Source organism: Anolis sagrei, chromosome 4, assembly GCF_037176765.1.
Source record: "Anolis sagrei isolate rAnoSag1 chromosome 4, rAnoSag1.mat, whole genome shotgun sequence".
Classification (NCBI taxonomy): domain Eukaryota; kingdom Metazoa; phylum Chordata; class Lepidosauria; order Squamata; family Dactyloidae; genus Anolis; species Anolis sagrei.
Window position 1 is genome coordinate 177772454 of NC_090024.1, and position 24045 is coordinate 177796498.

The 24045-nt window shown below is 38.6% G+C and overlaps 1 protein-coding gene across 1 annotated transcript in view; it reads left to right on the top strand.

Moving 5' to 3' along the window:
- The window catches only part of MOB3C (MOB kinase activator 3C), a 45413-nt gene that overhangs the window by 17818 nt on the left and 3550 nt on the right, over positions 1-24045 (top strand). The window contains exons 2-3 of the mRNA XM_060773448.2: positions 4606-5155; positions 15212-15414. Coding sequence (XP_060629431.1) covers positions 4738-5155; positions 15212-15414 — 621 coding nt within the window. The 5' untranslated portion in view covers positions 4606-4737. The remainder of the gene's footprint in view (positions 1-4605; positions 5156-15211; positions 15415-24045) is intronic.

Below are 24045 nucleotides of genomic sequence, written 5' to 3' on the forward strand. Positions count from 1 at the left end.
AACTCAAAAACCACTGGATGAATTGACACCAGATTTGGACACCAATACACGTATAAGGCCAACAAGTGACCATCACTCATAAAAACACTGAAAAACACAGCAGAAGAGACTTTAAAAGTAAAAAAATAAAAAATACATTACAACCCATGCACAAAACCACACACACACACACACACACACAAACACACATATAATGCATATACATATAGACAAATATATACACAAACAAAGCACATATACACAGACTGGGCCATAGCAACACATGGCAGGGGACAGCTAGTATTTTAAATATATATATATTTGGTATTGTCATGGTTGTGTGTATGTCTTCCCCTACTCCCATTTTCTGTACTTCCATTTGATGTTATTTGGCTTTTACTTTAGATTTTTTTTGCTGGCTTTTGATTAATTTTAGCATTAGTTATCAGCTGACCTAGGTACTTCTTAGGGATTAAAATATCACGGCTGGCAATTTGTCTGGCCTGGCCTGCTTTGGCTGCTGGGTACTTGGAGGGCATTAATCTGACCCAGCTTCTTGGGACAAGCTGACTTTCCTCCCCAAGAAATGCATCACATTAGGACATTTCAACTTGCTTTGTGTTATCCTAGCTGTGTGCTGTATTTGCGTGCTGTTTTGCTAGCCAGAAGTACTCAAGGTTGTAGTTCTCTTCTTAAGTAAAACTGCTCTTGGTTCATGCTGTGTTAGGTTGATAAAACTCTGCCCTGGTTACCAAGTGATATGAAATAGGATTATTATTATTATTTTGTCCATGTTTCTATTATTATTTTGATTAATCCACATACTTGCTTGCTGTGATTCTAATTATGGTCTACAATTTTCCTGAACTGGAGGTCTAGTGTTTTGTTTTTTTTAAAAATTTGGATGGGTGGAGGTGGGGGAGGACAACACAGACTGTAGCTGAAAGTCTATAGTGTAAATGTGACTACCCGAAAACCTTACACCAGTGCAGAAATTGTATATTTAGATTTATTAATACCCAGAAATAATCAACTCTTTCTTGGTGTCTTGTTTTCTCCTGTTCCCTTTCCTGTGCTGTTGGAAACACATTTAACCATATAAATAGGGGTCCAGTGAAGATATAGGACTGAATCAGGGAGTCCTACATTCTTTTTTAATATTAATGATAAAATTAAGGGCAGGGGCAAGATGGATGAATGGTATCCTTGAAGTGACTGGCTTGACTTTGAAGGAGCTGGGGATATCCATGGCCAAACAAATAAACAACAACAAATGATAAAATGTGCAGACTTGGATAAGTCATTCACTCTCAACCTTAATTCTTAATTCTGAACAATACAAGAGTAATAAACATCTGTTGTGAAGCCACAGTGAGATCATTTCCCAATGAAGATATCAGCTATATATGCAAAATTGTGTACCATGTTTGCATGAGATAAACCTTCACGTGTCTGTTTTTTGCTGGATGTACTTTTTAATGGGAACCTATGATGTGCCTTGGCTTTCTGTCATATACACACACACCAATATAGATAAAGTCTCTTAGTCCCATAGAACTAAGGCTGTATACCATGGTGGGCTAAGTAGTGGGATAGAAATCATGTGCCTCTCCAGATGTGTTACCATCGTGTAGTGTGAATTAAGGAAATATATTATACTTTATGCATTGTCTAAAAATGCAATGTACAAAACATATATACATATTTAAAATACCTTGCATTACATAGTGCCTTTTCTTCCAAATTACCATAGATGTGTGGCAGCTGGAGAGGGATAATACTCTGTTCTTATTATTTTGAGAACAGGGCATATATTTATACACACAGCTGTCTTTTATAAATAACATATGATTATAATAAGATCTTTGCTATATTAATCTAGTCTAGCATCTTAAATCCAATAGGGACTAACCAGACATTGTGAAAACCCACAAAGCCAGTTTGAAAACAATCTCTCCCTCTTGCATCTCTCCTCCAAATAACATTCCAACTTGGGAGCAAATATATTAGTTTAGAGAGTTTGTGCTCACATTAGTATGTATTAGAGTAGATAAATATGATTCATATATGCTGTATAACAGAGGGAACAAGAGACCAAACTAGCATTGAGAAATTTTTTGAATAGAAATGGACTTAACTTTGAGGTTTGCTGTTTTCAAGCCCTTTCTGACTTATGGTGACCCTAAGCTTTCTGAGACTGAAAGTGTGTGACTTGCTTGAAATAACATAGTGCATTTCCATGGCTAAGCAGAAACTGAACCCTGCTTCTCAGAATCGCAGTCCAGTGCTCAAACCGCTACACCACACTGGCTGTATCTGAGAAATCACATGTGATATCATATATAAAAGGGGCAATAAGAAAGCATGCCTTTATTGATCAATTATGAGCTTTCATTGATTACACTATCACATTTATGCTCTTTTTGTATCGAATACCCCAATACATCATATGTGCAGTGATCAATATATACGTGACCAATACAACAATGGTTGCTCCTTCATTACAGGTCCCACTAGGTCTGGGAATGACAGTTTTAAAAGAGTGCTTAAAAGGCTTTGTGCTACATATTTGTTTCCTCCCCTGGGATTTCACTGAGCTTGAATCTGAAGCCCAAGAGCCTTTTAAAATATAATTAGCAAGAAACATGCATATTAAGGGAGAGCTGTGAGGCTATGTGAACTGCCAAACATCTGTATTCCCAGGAGATGCCAAAGAAATGGACAAACTGGTGACAAAGCAAAAGGAATGTTTTCTTCTTGGCCTGAAAATGCCACAGCTGTTGAGGAAACCCGTCCTCTTCCTGCAAGCAATATATACTTATTTTTAGAACTGCCTTGAAGGCTCACTGTGATATGATTTTTAAAACGGTCTTTGTCCAGGCGTATACAGATAAGAACTTTTAAAGTTATTTTCAATTATAATCTTGGAACACTCACATCTTTTGGGAGGGGATTGTACTGGGATTGGGGAGAAAAAATTGGTTTAGGTTCTCTGCCCTGAGTGTTGTGGAGGTTGGAGGCAGTGCAATTTGGCAAGCTTGAGAGAAGTGTGCAGATCAATACCAAGGACAAAATATTTACATTAAATGGTAGTATATTTGATATGCCCTGGTGGCACAGCGAGTTAAACCATGGAGCTGCTGAACTTGCTGACCGAACGACTGAAGGTTCAAATCAAGGGAGTGGGGTGAGCTCCCGCTGTTGACTCCAGCTTCATCAACAGGTACCACCTTGGAGGGAAGGTAAAGGCCACATGACCTTGGAGGTGTCTACGGACAACCCCGGCTCTTCCGGCTTAGAAATGGAGGTGAGCAAAACACCCCAGAGTCGGATATGACTAGACTTAATATCAGGGGAAACCTTCTCCTTTACCTTATATTTGATAGTTTCAACAATAAGTGGTATTGCTATTTGCCTCAGAGCTGCTGAACTTTTGTTCTTGCACAGTTTCAGAAACTTTCAGCTGATCAAGTTTAGAGAGTTTCAAAGAGCAGCATGTTTTAGCACAGTGTGATATAGTGATTTGAGCGTTGAACTATGACTCTGGAGACCAGGGATCAAATCCATACTCAGCTGTAGAAGTCCACAGGGTGGCCTGGGGCAAATCACACTCTCTCAGCCCCAGAGGAAGGCAATGGCAAACCTCATCTGAAAAAATCTTGCCAAGAAATACCTGTGATAGGTTCATCTTAGGGTCACCATAGGTCAGCATGACATTAGGCAGAGTAAGACAGCTGCTTCAAGCAATGGAAACTGAGAGTTTCCAGCAAGCTATTGAAAGAAAGAAGGTGATATGAAACCTGCCCTGCTTTCTCTACCTTAGCCCTCTGCTTTCAGACGTGGAGGAGGATATTCTCATAAGAACAAATTTCCAATTCAGTTATCTTTTGTGCGTGGAGTAAGAGGTGATGCTTTCTTGCTCTGATCCTTAGGTAACAAACTATGTTGGGACTGCATCATTAAATTGTATAATACTGTTTTCATTAGATAAAAGTATGAGAATAATAATAAGCTCCCATAGGGTTTCCAGGTTTTTATTTGTATTTCTATATACCAGAGATTGTCATTCTTTCCTTGCTTTCGCTTATCTTATATTTTCTAAACATGGCTGCAGCCAGATACGTTTCATGGTTGGAACATTGGACTGGAATTTGAAAGATTGATATTAACCATAAAGCTGTTTCTGTGACTTTGGTGGAATAAATATGTAGTCATCAAAAATAAAATCAGTGTCAATTTCTTGCTTGGTTATTTCTTATTAGTGGCTTTGGCTTAATATTGCAGATGTATCATATTGGGAATTCGTAGGTTAACAAGCAATGAGAGTAAAATGTGTATGTAAGTAGATCTGCAAAATACTTTTATCCTTCCTAATTCATTATACTCTGGGATTTCAGTCTAGACCACTGCTTTGCCAATGTTTTTTTGCAGACTTATGAAATCGGAATGTAGAGAGAAAGGCAGAAAGTGAGCCAAACGAATGGAGAGTGGGTCAGATGGTTTATACAGATGCTATAGTTTGTTTTTCATTAATCTGGATTTTGTTCTCTGTTCCAAACATCTGAACATATTATGATGGGCATTGTAAAAGAATGGATTTAACATTTTTGTCTTTTTATTTTTCAGGAGTTATCATTCATTTGTATACTTTAATTTTTTTGCCTTTGGAAAATATATTTCTGAAGTCATTTTGTTTCACATTTTTGTGGCCTTGGAAAGCATCCTTGTCCTTGCCACCCTGGCTGGGTCCAGCCCAGAATGGCTTTGTGCCTTAAACAAGTTTTTAACAAAGACAAAACATTTCGACCTCGGAAGAAATTTGAGCCAGGTACCCAGCGGTTTGAGCTGTACAAGAAAGCCCAGGCCTCACTCAAGTCAGGACTAGACTTGAAGGCTGTTGTCCAGCTGCCCCCAGGGGAGAACATCAATGACTGGATCGCAGTGCATCTTGTGGACTTTTTTAACCGGATAAATCTCATCTATGGGACTATGTCAGAGTTCTGCACTGAGAAGACCTGTCCCATCATGTCAGGTGGCCTCCGGTATGAGTACCGGTGGCAGGATGACTACAGATTCAAGAGGCCAACCAAGCTCTCTGCCCCCCAGTATATGTGCATGCTGATGGACTGGATAGAGACACTGATTAATAATGAGGATATCTTTCCTACCAGGATAGGTAAGCTGGCTCCAGTTGCTATACAACAATCTGCCCTCTATCAGACCAGATTATTTGGTGATCTAACTTGAAGTGTTTACTCTGACTAATACAGTATGACCCCCATATCTGTGCAGGATTCATTCCTGAACTTACAATGGAAAGGTGAACCTACAGATAATAGCAAATCCTATGGAAATGAATAATATCCAGTGAAACGTCTTACAGAATTGCATTAGAGTACACAGCAAACAAGATCACTATGCTGACTGTTGCATTGGATCACACGTTGGACACTTTCCAAGTCTCTAGGACTCTGCCATGTATCAGCGAATAATGCGTGCAGATCTGAGTAGGCTGGCCTTTTGCAGCTAACAGATGGCCAGCACTTAAACACAATCAGTGTTGATTGTGTTTAAGTGCAGGCCAAGGTCCTTAGGCACTTCATTATTATTAGAAACACAACAAGATTAGTACACAGCAAACAAGATCTCTGTGCTGGATTTTGTATTGGATCACATGTCAGATACTTCTCAAGTGCCTAAGGCTATGTGATATATATGCAAATAATGTGTGCAGATCTGAGTAGGATGGCCTTTTGCAGCTGACAGATGGTAATTTTGTCAGTGCTGATTGTTTTCAAATGCTGGTCAGGGTTTTTAAGGACTGCACCCAGTGTGCTAATCACCACTGGGACCACCTTTACTGGCTTGTGCCAGAGTCTTTGAAGTTAGATCTTTAAATTCTTGTATCATGTAAGCTTTACCAGTTGCTTCTTGTCAATTCTGCTGTCACCTGGGATTTCTGTACTGATGATCCATACTTTATTTTTCCCTGACAATCGTATTGTGTTCCAAAACTGTCTGTCTGAATTCGGAAGTCCCAGAGTAGTCTGATGTATTCATTTTTTGTAACTTTTTTCACGCTTGTCATCCCACCAGGTTTTTTTTTGTTACAGGCAGATAGTATTTGTGTCACAAGTTCCAATGGATCATCTGAGCAATGCTATTATGCCTCAGCCTGTAGTTCAACTGTGTGATCTTCTTGAAGCAGCTGAGTATGTAATCTATTGTTTTGTCTGCTTCTTTGCAGAGGCCTCCTCCTCCTCCTCCTCCTTTTTCTTTAGCTTTCACTGCCAATGAATGCTGGTGTCTCAGAAAATTACAGCGTACAGGATTCCATAGAATTGAACCAAGGCAGATAAAATGGTGTCAAATTACATTAATTCTTCCATGGAAATGTTCCCCCAAGAAAATGCCTAAGGAGAACACCTCTCTAGCATTTCTAGGTCCTCCAGTGTATAAACTTTATCAACTTATTTTGCATACTAGCAACATACCATAGATTCACACTGAAGAACATATTTTATCAGATACATATAGGAAAAACCATGAGAACTGGTTCCATGGTTACAGGTGTCATACTATGTGCCTTATGTTAGGTAGCATTTAATATTAGAAGAAAGAATGCTACTAACAGAGATAGGCTACTCGGGCTGGCTGCCAATAAGGAAAATTCCAATAAAAAGATAGATTTGAAAAAGCTGCAGAAAAACCAGTGAGTTTGATTCATTCATTACAAATGCCGGCTGCCACCTGAAATACACTTCCTTTGAAGTAAGGCCCACTGAACACAATGGAATTTGCTTCTATGTAAACTCATGCTGGATTGTTTTGCTGGACAACTATTACTGGTGTTTTGGGATGTTGGGTTTTGTTTGTTTGTTTTTGTTTAGTGTGTTTCCTTTCTATTCAAAAGACTTCCTCAAAGTGTTTCAGGTTCAGGTGGCTGGTGTGTAAAAATGGATTATTGGGTTTTCCCCCCTATTGTAAAGGAACAACTACTTTGACGCAGCATGTTTCTACTTGTTTTCACAGCTGGCCCACTTCAGAAATGCTTGCTCCTGTCATCTTTCCTCTCCATCTCTTGTCAGAATTAATACTATGTAAGAGTTTGCAGCTGTTTCTGTGCCATTCCCATTAAGTCCTAGTTTACACACACACATACAGATATTTATAGAACTAAGCAGTTAATGACAGCCATATCTTGTAGTATGTTAAGTTTCATTGTATGAGTTCGATTGCTTTGAATTATTATTCTTTTCTTACCATTACTTCACTATGATTAATAGCAAGGAATCCCACTAGTAAGCCTCATTGTAACTCATTAGAAAAGTATTAGCTGTGAATGAAAACAAAAGACCCTTTAACATTATATTCTATAACTTATTTGTTCTTACTGCTTCTCATTACAGTGTATGAATATACCACTTATCATTACTTCCATGCCGGTTTAAGTGGTGCTTTCAAAACATCTGTCTCTGAGAAAGGGGCTAGCAGTTTTCACAAATGAACCCCAAACAGTGCCAGGCAGTTGCCTTACTCCCTGAGCTGAACAATGGCTGTCAAATCGATAGACAATCGTTGCTGTCAAGGAGTGGTATGAAAGAAGCATTGTTGCCCGAATTCACCCAATTATCTTTATTTTCCAATTTTTCCAGATATTTATGATATTTTAAAACAACTCCTAATCAAAATCATTTTGACAAGTGAAACAACAGGCCCTTCCACACAGCCCTATATCCCAGAATATCAAGGCAGAAAATCCCACAATATCTGCTTTGAACTGGGATATCTGAGTTCACACTGCCATATATTCCAGTTCAAAGCAGATATTGTGGGATTTTCTGCCTTGATATTCTGGGATATAGGGCTGTGTGGAAGGGCCCAATGTCATACCATCTTAGGCGCTTTGAGTCCCCTTTGGGGAGATAAAGCGGGCTATAAATATAATAAATATAATAAACTTGATAATAATGTTAATAATAATAATGCAATTTTCAATTATCTTCCCATAGAATCTAGACTGGCACAATCCTTGCTATTTTTCTACAGCAATTGAAGACATTTTTGTATTAGAAAGGATTTGAAGACTGCTTGTTAAAGGGAAAAGTGTTTGTTAATCTGTGGGATTTGCTGTTTTTAAAAGGTTTAATTTTGTGTGCTGTGAGTTTTTAACTATATTTCTTTTAACTGTTGTGAGCTGCCCTGATTCCTGAACTGGGAAAAAGGCAGGATATACTGGCTGAAATTCTAGTTCAGCTTTTTTAAAAACATATTTTATTATGCTATAAACACAAATCAACAAGCCGTATTCCAAATGTTACAAGCATAAATCCTGAATAATTCAACAAATATTAATGACATTATGCTAATTTACACTGGTATAGATTATATTTTTCCCACCCTCCCTCCCTCCTCAACCACAGTATATTTCTACTAATCTTGCAGATCTAGCCACTGGTAAAGTTTTTGTATTTTTTTTCTTTTGATGTGATCGTTGGCTCCTCCATTTTTTACCCAGTTGAAGTAGACCTTCCATCTATTAGTAGTGACCTATTGTTTGTCTGTTCTTGTTGCTTGCTTAATCATAATTCCCATAATGTCTAACAGCACTTGATCATACATATAATCATTCCAATTGCTTAACGTCCATTTCGATTTGTCTTTCCATCTTCTAGAGATCACCGCATATGCTGCTTACTGTTACTTTAAATAACTCTTGGCAATTGATTTTTATACTTGGATGTTCCAACACTCTCCATAGTAGCAAATCATTATTAATTTTAATTTTTATCTGGAATATCTCCTGAATTTTTCCTTGTATATTTTGCCAGAATTTTTTTTTATTTCAGAACACTCCTGCCACATATGTGAATAAGTACCTTTTTCTTTATTACAATGCCAACACTTTGAATTCTTTCCTTTTTCCATATAGGCCAGTTTTTCAGGAGTTCTATACCATCTTAATATCATCTTTTTTTCTAATTTGTTATATTTTTTCTGTTTTTATTTTATTTGTGTTGCTAATTATTTCCTCTATTTCTTGTGTCCTTAATGATTTAACCCCATTTCATTTGTTGCGTATTACTCTAATCATAAACTCTTTATCTTCTACCATTAATTTAAATCTAGATCAGCTTCTTAGGCCCCTTCTACACTGCCATATAAAATCCTGCTTTGAACTGGACTATATAGCAGTGAAGACTCATATAATCCAGTTCAAAGCAGATAATATTTGCTTTGATAATCTGGATTATATGGCAATGTAGAAGGGACCCTAGGTTATCTTCTTATCCCAGATTATCTGGCCATGTAGATTCACATAAACCAGTTCAAAGAAAATAAGCTGGGATCAGATCCTGGGATATAGGGCAGTGCAGATCCAGCCAAGGTGTATTAAAAGTGCATCTACACTGCATCAAAGGGAGTATAGTGTCTAGATCCAGGGAAGTCATGTTACCCCTCTATTCTGCCTTGGTTAGACCACACCTGGAATATTGTGTCCAATTTTGGGCACCACAATTGAAGAGAGATATTGAGAAGCTGGAATGTGTCCAGAGGAGGGCGACTAAAATTATCAAGGGTCTGGAGAACAAGACCTATGAGGAGCGGCTTAAAGAGCGGGGCATGTTTAGCCTGAAGAAGAGAAGGCTGAGAGGCGACATGATAGCCATATATAAATATGTGAGAGGAAGTCATAGGAAGGAGGGAACAAGCTTGTTTTCTGCTGCCCTGGAGACTAGGACGCAGAACAATGGCTTCAAACTACAAGAAAGGAGATTCCATCTGAACATTAGGAAGAACTTCCTGACTGTGAGAACTGTTCAGCAGTGGAACTCTATGCCTCGAGTGTGGTGGAGGCTCCTGCTTTGGAAGATTTTAAACAGAGGCTGGATGGCCATTTGTCAGGGGCAGGCATGTAGCCGGGGGGGGGGGGGGGGAGGGGGCTTTAGGGGCTTAACCCCCCCCCCCGAAATTCTCCTGGTGGTTCACAAAAAGGCCTAATTGGTGCGTTATTTAAACTGTTATGTTTATTCATATCATGATCTGATCACCATACTCAATATATCCCATATGCATGGGGGTATTGGGGTAATGATACAAAAGGTTTGCTAGAGTTGACCCTCTTTCACTCAGACTCAGCCCCCCCGAAACTCAGGCCCCCCGAACCCCCCTGAAAAACACTCACCCCCTCCCCCCCCCCCCCCCCCCCCCGAATCGAAATCCTGGCTATGGGCCTGGTTAGGGGTACTTTGAATGTGATTTTCCTGCTTCTTGGCAGAGGGTTGGACTGGATGGCCCATGAGATCTCTTCCAATTCTATGATTCTGGAATTAATGCAATTCTGATAGATCAGTGTAGTTCCAGCCTGAAATCAACTACTTAACTGAGGTCCCTTCCATGCTCCCTTTTATCTCAGGATCTGATCCCAGATTATCTGCTTATCTCAGATTATCTGGCAGTGTTGACTCATATAATCCAGTTCAAAGCAGATAATCTGGGATCAGATTCTGAGATATAGGGCCATGTAGATCCAGCCTAAGTAGTGTCTTTAGGCCTAATTCATGAGAGGAGGATAATAACATTAGTCTACTGTGCCCCAAATCAATTGTTTCATACTCTATATTCATGCAACATATACGTTGCGCTATTGCTGCTGGGTACTACTGATTTAATGAATTTTCCTGAGGACAATTATGGTAGGTAGCTAGACAGCTTCATAAAGGAGGATGTCTTTCTTATCAGATTTCCACCACACATCCTGTCTACAAGAAGGTTGTGATCTTCCTGCCTGCTAGCATGATGGTGATAGTACAGCTTCTTATTTTCATAACATGTGGCAGAATTGGTTTTCAGATTTTAACATGAGCCAGAATTATTTTTTAAAAAAATCTGGAATAATGTTTCAAAGCTCATTCAGATTCTGTCATTTGAATAAATTATACTAAATGATTGATTTTCCGCTGCAGAAAATGGCAATATTCTCCTCCAGCCTGGTTCAGTACTGTTTAGTTCTTTCATCTTTTTTGCTTTAGTGCCAACTAGATGTGATATGAAGTTCATCCTTGGCAGGTACGTGGAGTTTTTAAGGAAAATGAGTGGAAAGTGCATCAGGATTATAGGACATTTAACCATGGGTTCATCTACACCGTAGAATCAATGCAGTTTGGTATCACTTTAACTGCTATGACTCAGTGCTAAGGAATCCTGGGAGTTGTAGTTTTATAAGGTTTTTAATTATCTGTCGCAAAGATTGCTGGTGTGTCACCAAACTTCAGCTGCCACGATTCCATAGCATTCAGCCATGGTAGTTGAAGTGGGTAAAAGTGTGATAGCTGGGACCTAGCGCTGGTAGTGCCATGCTGGTTGCGCAGCGCGGCTCTCACGAGACTATGTTTCCCTGTTTCCCTTCCCCCTTTCTACCGAACTACCTTGTTGACTCTGTGCTGTGTCTTACGCACGTGTTCCCTTCTCTAATTCAGAGCTGTGTTACACAACCAGCATAGTGCAGATCCCAGCTATCATACTTTCACCCCCAACTGTTTATCACTCTGGAAGTGAATTTCTCGTAGTATTTATGACAGCTTCTTACTGGGATAGTGAGGTTGTAGTGTTTGGTTATAAGGACCACAGAAAAGAAGGAAAGAGTTAAACTTTCCTGGGGCCCCTCCACACAGCCAAATAACCCAGAATATCAAGGCACAATATCTGCTTTGAACTGAATCCACATTGCCATATACCCAAGTTCAAAGCAGATAATGTGGGATTTTATTCAGCTGTGTGAAAGGGGCCTTGCTCTGTGAGAAGCAATTTGGACGAAATCTGTCACTGCCTGCCAGCTGTTTATTTTTCCAGAACAGTAATGAGTTTGGTCAAAGCAAACAGTTATTTTACAACCCAGCAAGGTTTGCAAATGCATTTTCTGATTCCAAATTTTAAATGTTCTTTCTAGGATGCTCCAGAATAATTCAATGTCCATTTTGATAACATTTAGTTTTTTAATTTAGTGTGGCTAATATGGACTTTTGCAGGTAGGTAACCTAAGGCCAGGGACAAAAGTTTCAAGGAAGGAACAGACAGGAGATCTACTTTACATCTTATTTCATGGCTAATTTTGAATATATTAATCAATCTCCATTAGCTCATAAGTATTGGAACATACAATAGAACCTTCCCTAAAAAACAAATTGGCAATGACATTTCAAAAATCTAGGCAAATCTGTAATGGTGGCACAAACACTTAGCTGGTTCTTTCCCAGCTACAAATGCTAGGAAAAGAGTACTATGTTGACAATATTTCTGGTACAGTATCTGAATTCAATTAATAGCAGAATGTGGGTGTTGCTGTTTCTCTGCAAGCTAAAAGTGAGCTAGAAGAAGCAAGATGGACTAGTCTTCCAAATGGTTTTTTTAAACTGCTACAGGCATTTTCTCACTGTGTCACATTCACAAAATGACAGATGCATATAAACAGGCACATATCCCAAAGTCAGAGAATGATTACACACAAATAGTACTTTCTAACTTCTAGTGATTGACACATCAGTTTCCCATGTGTCTTGTTCTACAAGTACACTCCTAACAACCGAGACTTGTGAGGCATATTATTTTGCTTGGCTTGCCCTAAAGTTCTAGTGATCCGTTAATGCAGTGGTTCTTGACCTGTGGGTCCCCAGATGCTTTGGCCTTCAATTCCCAGAAATCCTAACAGCTGGTAAACTGCAAACTGCCTGGGATTTTTGGGAGTTGTAGGGCAAAACACTGGGGACCCACAGGTTGAGAACCACTGCATTGATGGGATGGAGCATAATGCTTTTTCAACACTTCTTTTAAAAAAAACTTTGCTAAATATTAATGTAACTTTATAATCTCTTTATTACTGTAATTCTTTGATTCTAAGATGCTCTTCCCCCCTCATATAAGCATCTGTAGAAATGGAATGTGTCTTAGGTCCCTTCTACACTGCCATGTAATCCAGATTATCAAAGCAGATAATACACATTATCTTCTTTGAACTGTATTATATGAGTCTACATTGTCACATAATTCACTTCACAGCAAATAATCTGGATTTTATATGGTAGTGTAGAAAGGGCCTCCGAATCATTGGTGAGCTTTATATATGTGAAGTTGGTATTATAAATGTACCAAATTCCAAAAAATCAAAAAATTAGTTATTGGTGGCAGCACATTGTTGGCTAGGAGTAGAATATTATGTACAGACCAAAACTATCAAATTGCTTAGGTGCAGGGCTTGGAAAACTACATTTTAAAGCAAAAAATTGCATATTCTCAGTATGTTTTCCCCTGATTCCTGTATGATTTATAGAGATGGATTTGGTACCTTTTGGAAACAAGCTCCACATATATAAATGAAGTTTTTCTGTTGGTGGTGTCAAGAATGAAAGAAATGTGGTATATTTATGGCTGTTCTTTTCAGTGTAGATATCAAGCACATAAGATGGCTCATTAACATATGTGTTTCATGCATCATCCCTACTTTTTGCAAAAACCTGCCATTGTGAGAATATGACGTTCTCTAGTTCTACAGTTTCTTCTTCTCCTGCCAGTTCTGTCACCAATAATGTAGAATTCCACTGAGTGCTAACCTTTAGCTCCCTCTGCAGGTACAGTGCTACCAAACTAAACAGTGGAGTCTGTCATACCATTACTTTTACAAATTCATTTCACTATTCTGTCTGTCTCCTAATAATGGAACTCAAGACATTTTATGAAAATCAAAGCAAATATAATCATAAGCATATAACAAAGAAAAACATAAAAACTTGTTAAAATACAGTCAATGCACAGAGTGAACACCCTTTAAAACAGAACCATTAAAAGACAAGAATTTAAAAAGCAGCAAAACAACACATCATTAGAAGTTTGATAAAATTTGCAGGATCAAAAAATAATTGTCATACTGTCAGACAATTTAAATAGTGCATTGGGCTCTTGGTATCCATTGCATTTTGGTTCCACGATCTGTTATGGATACTAAAATCCTTGGAGGTTCAAATCCCATTATATACAATGGCAGAATAAAATGGTGTCTCTTATATATAATGGCAAAATCAAGATTTGATTTTGGATTTTTTTCTGGGGAAAGGAATAGTTGAATATGTGCATAGTTGAATCTGTGGATGCATAATCTGTCAATATGGAGGGCTGAATGTATACTCTCAAGACTTTGCATTGAATTCCTAAAAACCTGTCAGAACCAGAAAATTATTCCTTATTGCCTGACGGACAGCAAGGAAAGAGCCATCTTACGGCCCTTCCACATAGCCATATAACCCAGAACATCAAGGCAAATAATCCACAATATCTGCTTTGAAGTGGATTAATGTAACTGTTTATTTTTAATCAATTGTTTGATTTATATAGCATTGAATTGTTGCCTGTCTGTAAGGCTGCTCTGAATCCCCTTCAGGGTGAGAAGAGCAGGATATAAATATGGTAAATAAATATTAATGAATACTCCACACAATTCCAAATACCAGAACAAGGTTGAAAAGTTATGACCCTTCAGATGGTAGGTTCATCTTTCTGTCAGGCCCAATAAGTTGGCCAGGGATAAAGAATGATGCTAGTAGTAGTTCATCAATGTCTGTAGGGCCCATGATTCCACATCCCCAGTCTTAATACATGGGATCTATGTAGCATCATTCTAAGGTACTGTAATAATAGATGCATTACAACACACCACTCTTTTGTATTGAATCAAGACACAGGAGTAATGGAAGGCTGAAGTTCATGCAAGTGAACTGTTAATTAAAATAGCAACTAAAAAGTAGTAGCACGGATAAATGTTTGTCGTCATGCTTGATGCTCAGAGTCTAAAGTTTGTGTAGACAACTTGCAATCCCTCGCTCTGATTTCATAGTTTTCGATCCTTATGTATTTGCTGAACTGCTCTTTCTGGAGCCAAAAAAGTGTGAATTACTTCTCATGGAAGCCTTCAGGAGCAATCATACACCTCTACAAGGGATTGCCTATGATGATGACCAATTCAAATGTTCAATAAGTTACAGAGCTTGCCTGCAGGAAAGAAAACTATCTGATCTTTTAAGAAATCCGCTTCTGACTGCTTAATTGTTTAGGAAGCATGCTTTTTGATGTAATCGCTATTTTGGCAGCCTGTATGTTTCTCAGAACGTCCAATGACAGAAGAGTGTTCCACACTACAGTTGCTTTCCATCCGGTCTAATGCTTTCTTGCTTCCATCTTGCAGGTGTTCCTTTCCCCAAGAATTTCCAGCAAGTTTGCACCAAGATGCTCACTCGCCTCTTCAGGGTCTTTGTCCATGTCTATATCCACCATTTTGACAGCATCATCAGCATGGGTGCAGAAGCTCATGTCAACACCTGCTACAAGCACTTTTACTACTTCATCACTGAATTTAGTTTGGTTGACCAAAGGGAATTAGAGCCTCTGGTAAGAACACTGATATTGCCATGCCTCCATTTCTCTCTTCACCCTTTTTCATTTAAGGATAACCTATTCTAGAAATATATAGCATAGATGGCACAACTTATGAGTTTATCAAGTTCATATACAGGGTTAGTCAAAATGCATAGGCCAAACATACATACAATTGTATGTATGTTTGGCCTATGCATTTTGACTAACCCTGTATACTCGTTGTTGAGTATCTTTATGTCATTAGGGCAAAGTTGTACCAAGGTTTTCTTGAAAGGATTTGTTTTGGGGCTTCTTGGCATTGCTTTCCTTTGTGGCTGAGAATGTGTGCCTTGACCAAGGTTGTTTATGGGTTTCCATGGTTGAGCACAGATTTGAACTCTGGTTTCTCAGGATCTTAGTCCAACATTCAGATCACTTTGGTTCTATCTAAAGATCAATTTTAATTGAAGTTAAAATATAGGCAAGATCCAAACACTACCACAGCTCATATTCATATGTGTGTGTGTTTTTTTCCTGCACTCAGATATTATAAAATGCACAATTCAACTCCCTTCCTCCCCTCTCCTACTATCCTGTGCCATGGGATATGGTTACACGTGCTCGGGTCATTTAGATCATAATAGACTATGAATTGGAAGCAAGGGTAGGAAATATAGCCTCCCCACTTCCCTACTCCTAGTTTAAGGCATCCACTGTGAAATGGAAAATCAGAAGATGCATTCCACAACAATGATACCCACCCTCTTCCTATCATGAGTCCTGATTATTTCATAGTGTCTGTCTAAAGGAAGGATACTCAAGTGTCTTCAGCTAATATTAGATAAGGGCCTTGGCAGATTGAAAGTTTTTAAAGGTGTTGAGATGAAATGCTTGAAAGTGGAACTAATTCTTATTAGAAAGTTCTGGTACTGGGAAGATGTTCCATCCTATTCTTGGACACCTACATAAGGTCACATTCATTTATCTGAAATGATTATTAGTCTCTCATTTGGATTCTTCCTCTCCATAGCAACATACACTGGAAGAGCAGACAAAGAAAGCCATCCTTTCTGCAATAAGCCTGCCTGATGATAGAAGGAAAACATCAAAGGCTACAATTCTGTGGAGTGGTTGCAATGCATGTGCGACTTCTCTTATCCCTATATAAGAATCTTTACCAAGCAGATGCTATTGTTAACTGTATATGGGTCCTATTGTCCTTGAGATCTAGTCACCTTATGTTTCCACTAAAAAGATTTGGGCTACAAACCTAAGTATGGGTTCTTGGGATTATGGACACAATGGGACTGCTCCTGAGTAAATATGCCTAAATTTATGCTGTCACTGGGTTGTTGTAGGTTTTTTTGGGCTATATGGCCATGGTCTAGAGGCATTCTCTCCTGACGTTTTGCCTGCATCTATGGCAAGCATCCTCAGAGGTAGTGAGGTCTGTTGGAACTAGGAAAAAGGGTTTATATATCTGTGGAATGACCAGGGTGAGACAAAGGACTCTTGTCTGCCGGAGCTAGGTGTGAATGTTTCAACTGACCACCTTGATTAGCATATAATGGCCTGACAATACATAGAGCAAACTTTTGAGAGGTAATTAGATGTCCTTGTTTGTTTCCTCTCTGTTGTTGTGCTGTTGTAATTTTAGAGTTTTTTTTTAATACTGGTAGCCAGATTTTGTTCATTTTCATGGTTTCCTCCTTTTTCTTGAAATTGTCCTCATGCTTGTGGATTTCAGTGGCTTCTCTGTGTAGTCTGACATGGTGGTTGTGAGAGTGGTCCAGCATTTCTGTGTTCTCAAATAAAATGCTGTGTCCAGGTTGGTTCATCAGGTGCTCTGCTATGGCTGATTTCTCTGGTTGAAGTAATCTGCAGTGCCTTTCATGTTCCTTGATGCGTGTCTGGGCGTTGCGTTTGGTGGTCCCTATGTAGACTTGTCCACAGCTTCATGGTACACGGTAGACTCCTGCAGAGGTGAGAGGATCCCTCTTGTCCTTTGCTGAACGTAGCATTTGTTGGCATTTGTATTTGTAGCATTTATGCTGTCATTTTTTCTTTGATCCTTATGGGTATTAATTTAGAAACATCTCAATTTATGCAGCTCCTTCTCATCACATTCTGCCAGGGTTATTTATCATGATATGTGCCTTCTATTTATACTTCACCTGTGTAGAAGAGTTAAATCTGATATATGTCATGAAACCTCACTGCAGATCATAAAATCATATAAAATCTTTCATTTTTGAAACTAGATAATTTCCTAGCCATTGTGGTGGTGAAAAAAGATGGAATTTCCATGCAATTACACATTGTAACGTAGAGGAAGGCTTTTTAAACTTTTTCCACTTACAATTACTTCCACTTGAGAATTTTTTCTGTGACCCCAGATATATAGATATATAAAATAGCTATAAAATAATAAATCAGCATTTCCAAGGTTTACTAAACAGGCTGATTTCCCTTTTTGTGGTTTACAACTGAAACATTTTTTTTGCAGAGTCCACTGTAAACACTGCACATTGTTGCTAACAGATTAGTGTGAATGGGTGGCATTCAGAAACTTTTACAGTTGCTTAAATTTTATGTTACTTGAGCTAAGGGGTCCCCATTTGGGGTCGGAACTCACAGTTTAAGAAGCAGTGACCTAGAGCCGTGGTTCTCAACCTGTGGGTCCCCAAATGTTTTGGCCTTCAACTCCTAGAAATCCTAACAGCTGGTAAACTGGCTGGGATTTCTGTGAGTTGTAGGCCAACAAAACACCCGAGGACCCACAGGTTGAGAACCACTAACCTAGAGGATAAGTGAGATAAGCAGAGCTCTGGAAATGTGCACATGAGTGTGAAAGTTCGGCCTCATTTCTACAGTTCTTTTCATTCTACACATTTTCACACCAACCTGTATGCCTCACAGTTGTTACATTGTTGTAGCAAATAGAAATAGAAAGATTCACATTCACCAGGTAGGGCATATATTGACAGGAAGGTGGGTTTAGCATGACTGTGTGGTAGAGCAAACTCAGGGCAGTGTGTTGCCAAAGCAGCACAATAGTACAATGGCAGAAAATTGTATTTTTTTATTTCTGCTGCAATTACACAATTATGACAAAATGACTTTTTTTAAAAAGAAAAGAAATATAAAAGAAAATTAAAATGGAGCATAAGAAATCACACCTTTCTTGGAAATATCAAGGAGAGAACAGGAGAATCATGCTCACTTAAGCAATGCGACTAGAGCAATATTGCATCTAGATCAGTGGTTCTCAACCTGTGGGTCCCCAAATGGGAAAAAAAAATACATAGTGTTTGTTCAACCGTATGAATTGGTGAGGGGCTATTTAAAGGAAGTAATAAGAAAGAGAACAAGCTCGCTTTCCGCCGCCCTAGAGACTAGGACTCAGAGGAAGAACTTCCTGAACATAAGAGCTGTTCAGCAGTGGAACTCACTGCTCCAGAGTGTGGCAGAAACTTGTTCCTTGAAGGCTTTTAAAGCAGGCTGGATGGCCATGTGTCAAGCGTACTTTTGTGCTTCTCCTACATGGCGGAGGGTTGGACTGGATCATCTATGTCAGTGGCTCTAAACCTGTGGGTCCCCAGATGTTTTGGCCTTCAACTCCCAAAAAACCTAACAGCTGGTAAACTGGCTGGCATTTCTGGGAGTTGTAGGCTAAAAACACCTGGAGACCCACAGGTTAAGAACCACTGATCTAGAGGCATTACTTAATAAAGCAGTGATTTTGGGAATCATTGGCAGATTTTATCCATCAACAAAAAGAGGTGTTCCACTAGTGGTTGAAATGCAAGGCAGCAACAGAAGAAACAAGACATTGTCTGATAAGTAGAAGCCAGACACACTATTATTCTGCTTAGTTGCGATTTATCAGCATCATGTGATAAAGCATAATGATTTTCTTCCTTTTCAGGAAGAAATTGGCAGTTGTAACCAAGCTATTACTCGCAATAATCTTCTGAATTGTTCCACACCCCCACTGTTTGGGGAAATAGCACTAAGATACTGTTGATTGCTCAAACCACTTGAATGTACTTATTTCATATCTAATAGAGAGTTGGGTCTAGGAAAGCTTAGCAATTTATCCAGCATACCTGATTGTTTTCTAAAGTGTTTACATATTTACAAAAGCACTTTTGCATAGATTCTCTTTCTCCAGTTCCACAGGATAAAATATCCTTGCTGGCAAGGAATATTTTATTGAAACCTTTTCAGATGTGTTGATCGCTTGCCATTCAATGATTTCCCCCCTTTTATTGTCTATATTTATTACAATGAATGGCTGAATTCTTTTTGTCTAACTTTAAACATGTGTTTTCTAAGCAAACAATAATTTGTTTTAGTGGGAAAAATCAGTGTTGCAATCAATAACAACTTTCAACAAGATCCTGGCTTATGTCTATGAAAGATAGGAGATGTCCCCAACTGTGCTCTGGGGATAGTTTTCAGTAGAATGAATATTGGCTGACAGAGATGTGTCACTATTATGTCAAGGGGAGAGACAATCTGAAGGAAATAAAGCAAGTTGATGTAGAATTCCTGCCAAAATGTACAAAAAGAAATGAAGACAAAGAGTGGAAATATAAAGAATGAGAAGGAAGCCTGAGCCTTTCAATCTAAGCACAAAACGTGATGAGAAACAGTAGCAATTTCACTGATGTTTCCTTTTCCAATTGCTTCTCAAGACAACAACTTTAGTGAGAATATAATCATTCAGATTATTGATGGCATCTTTTTATAAGGCAAAGGTAAAGGTTTTCCCCTGACATTAAATCCAGTCGTGCCCGAATCTGGGGGTTGGTGCTCATCTCTATTTCTAAGCTGAAGAGCCAGCATTGTCTATAGACACGTACAAAGTTAAGGGGCCAGCATGACTGCATGGAGTGCCATTACCTTCCCGCTGAAGTGGTACCTATTGATCTACTCAGATTTGCAAGTTTTTGAACTGCTAGGTTGGCAGAAACTGGACTAACAGTGGGAGCTCATGCCACTCCCTGGATTCGAACCTGCGATTTTTCGGCCAACAAGTTCAGCAGCTCAGTGGTTTAACCCACTGCGCCACTGGGGGCACCTGGATCTATTTATGCTGTTTGCAAAATGTCTACATCTGAAACTATGTTCTTTGAAACAGCAGCATTCAATCTTGTTCTTTATCAATTTGTTCTTCACCTTGAATTATAATATTGGAAGAAATCACAAGGGCCATCAAATCTAACCCCTTGCCACGTAGTAATGCACTATCAAGGCACTCCTGACAGATGACTATCCAGGCTCTTTTTTTAAAAAAAACACCACAACACCCCAAGGTAGCGTTTTTCACCATCAAACAGCACTTACCATCAGGACGTTTTTCTGGATGTTTAGATGGAATTCCTTTCCTGCAGTTTGGATCTGCTAGAGTAACAGAAAAACAATCTACTCTGTCTTTCACCTATGATGTCTTGTGCTAACCTATCCTTGTGCTAGTCTATCCTTGTGAACTTCAAGTGTCTTATAGGGCAATTCCAGTGTTCTCTTGGGGAACGTTGTTTTAAAAACATCAGATTTAGGTTATGTACTACTTTGTTGCAGGGAACATTGGGAACAGAACAGAGAGACAGAACTATGCAATGCTGCAATCTCCACTTAATTTTTGTTCAGGCTTCACCCACTCACCTGCCAATTCCCAGATTTACTTTTCTGGCAAATTAGTGACACATTATCAGAGAAAAGATTATAACCTGCACTTTCAAACAAAGGCTCCTCTGCATAATTCTGGAGTGCTTTGTTTGTGCATAAAGGATTTATTACACTCCCTCTGCCCACAGAAGGCAGTTGGCCATTACAGGATAGTGCACCTCTCTGCAGAATAATCAGCATGTTGTGTGGATTACTTTGGCACAAACTGCACCCCAGAACTTTAAAACTGTTAAAATAACCTAAAAAGAACAAAATGAATAAATGCAAAGGAGGAGGAGGATCAGGAGAAGGAGACATGAACTGGATGCTCGGAAACATTTTATTTAAGCATCACTAAAGTCTCTCAGAAGAAATCTACTGGGTTTGCTGTTGGTCATGTGGCCCCCAGATGTTTTGGATCTTCATTCCCACCAGCCTCTGCCAGCATGGTCAATGATTCATCCACATCTGGGGTTTCCTCACCCTCACAAGCTTAGATGCTGTTATGCATACAGTCAGTCTTCCACATTCACTGGGGGTAGGGGCACAAGATCCCCACGAAAAAAAATGCTATTTTTTAAACTCGAGAGAGTACTTTTCTAGGAATTTCTAGGTCCTCCAGCATAATTCCTTAGAATGGCATTGTAGGACATAACTGTTCATAGAGATAACATTTTCATCAAATCCATGAATAATCAAATCCACATATGTAGAGGGCCAACTATAGTTTCCTATATTAATCTTTCTTATTCTCTCATTGCCTGAATGCTTTTTACTTTAACTCTCAGCAGTCCCAACCAACACAGTCAGTGGTCAGAAATTCTGTGGACTGAAGTCTCAAACACCTTGAAGACCAAAGACTGAGGAACATTATTCTGCATCTCTTCTTCATATTGTAATGATCAGATGAAAAATCTCATTGTTCAGGCTGCTCTTTCTCCATACTTTATTTTGATAAACAGGCTCATTTCCATGATCATTGCCCCATGATAAGAATTTCCTTTTACATTCCAAGAGACATTATTATCATTTTGTGTCAAAAGCATTGCATTAATAAGTATAACACTGATAAAAAATAGAGGGAACACAAGCAGTTAAATAATTTTTGACCAAAAATGAGCAACGGCGACCTGATTGTCTGTAGCTTTAAACAATTATTCCTCTGTGCATGAAGTAGGGCATTGTGGACATGCATATATATGCGGAGGAGTTTTTTCTGCTCCACAGTTGCACAAGGTGGAGGATTCTTCCAGGTAGTGCCATTTTGCCAGCTTTATTTATTTATTTATTTATTACAGCATTTCTACCCTGCCTTTCTCCACCCCAGAGGGGACTCAAGGTGGCTTTACAACAAAGGTTGTCTTTTGATCTGCTCACTCCTCTTCTGAGTCTGTTCAGGGACTTTCAAGTTGCCCATTCTTGCTTTGTCCCTGGAGGCAGATCCTCGTGGGGGTCTCCACAAATGAATGAACACCAAAGGCCTTTATCAAGACCATTGCTAACAATTATGTCGATTAATATAGAAGGTTTGTAACTTGCTAACGAAGAGTTACTGGCCAAAACATCTGAGGACATTTTGTGGGACATTTTATGTACAGAGGAAACACACAGAGACATCACAATGAGAAGACCAAAAATCCTTGGAATGCAACTGACAGTGGAACGACCTCACAGACAATATGGTAGTGCCATTTTTGTATGATCTGGTTTAGCAATCTCTGCAACCCCTCTCACAGAAATTAACAACATTGGAATCTTATCTGTGGAACTTGATATTAACAGTGTATCATCACTCTATAAACCACCTGGGGCTGATTTCCAAGAGGCAATATTAAAAGAAAACAGCGAAGAAGTTGAAATTAGATATTTAGAAACAACACAAAACTTTTGTGGAGTTATGCATCTTCTGACCCTTTTTATCATCATCATCATCATCATCATCATCATCATCCTGGCAACTCAGAAGTGACTTTGAGGATCTGTCTTAACTTCAGCATCTGATTTCTTTCAAACCTCAAGGCTTTAGGCTATCTTGAGACATATATTAATGTTCATAAAGAAAAATAACTGATACTGTCTAATGAGTTTTGCTTTTGTTTTTGTATACAAAAGGTATGGGAACTTATTGTAAACTCAATGAACTGGGGTGTATAATTTCCCCTTTTAAGCCACATATTTATTTTTGGACTGAGGTAAAATATCCATAGTGATAAAATTATAAACTGATACATTCACTGATATTCATCTTCTAGATGAAATGTATTTCAACCACAATGGTAGAGTAGGATCTAGACAGTATATAGTTAAGATCTTGCCTCTGTCATGAAACTATTTAGCTGGCCGGAAACTAATTATTTTCCTTGTACTGCAACCTGCAATATGCGGATAAAGAAGACTTTTTCCATTGAAAGAAGAGAAACTTTGGATTGAAACAGACATATTGAACAGAATTGTTGTACTAAATGCCAACAGCTGAAGTTAGGAACATTTAAAAAAACTTCATAAATGAAAAACTATGCATCATATGTATGACAAAGTAAAAGCACATTGAATAAAATGGTATTGACATTAGAAAAAAGATGTTGAAAGCAGTACATGTTTGCATATGTTTTTTTTCTTTTTCCAGTTTGTGACCAGTTGATACAAACATCTAATAGACATTATTGTGAAATATTTTTGTGTCCCCCAATCCTATGTAGTATAGATTAACAATGTAGTCAGTTCTGACCTTTTTAATATTTAGTTATTCAAATATTCAGCATTTGTCAAAAAGCTCTGAGATTTCTGGAACTGGATGTTTAATGTAACAGTTGTACGTGGGTAGAGATAAGCAATTAGTAACGATAGTCATCTTGCAGCAAATCACATAATATTGTGTGTGACCATCATTATAGTTTCACATGACATTCATTTATCTTTTTAAAAAATGTTTCTAGTCTGTGTATTTACATAAAAGTTGTATCTGAAATAATTTCTCTTGTAAATTTAGGG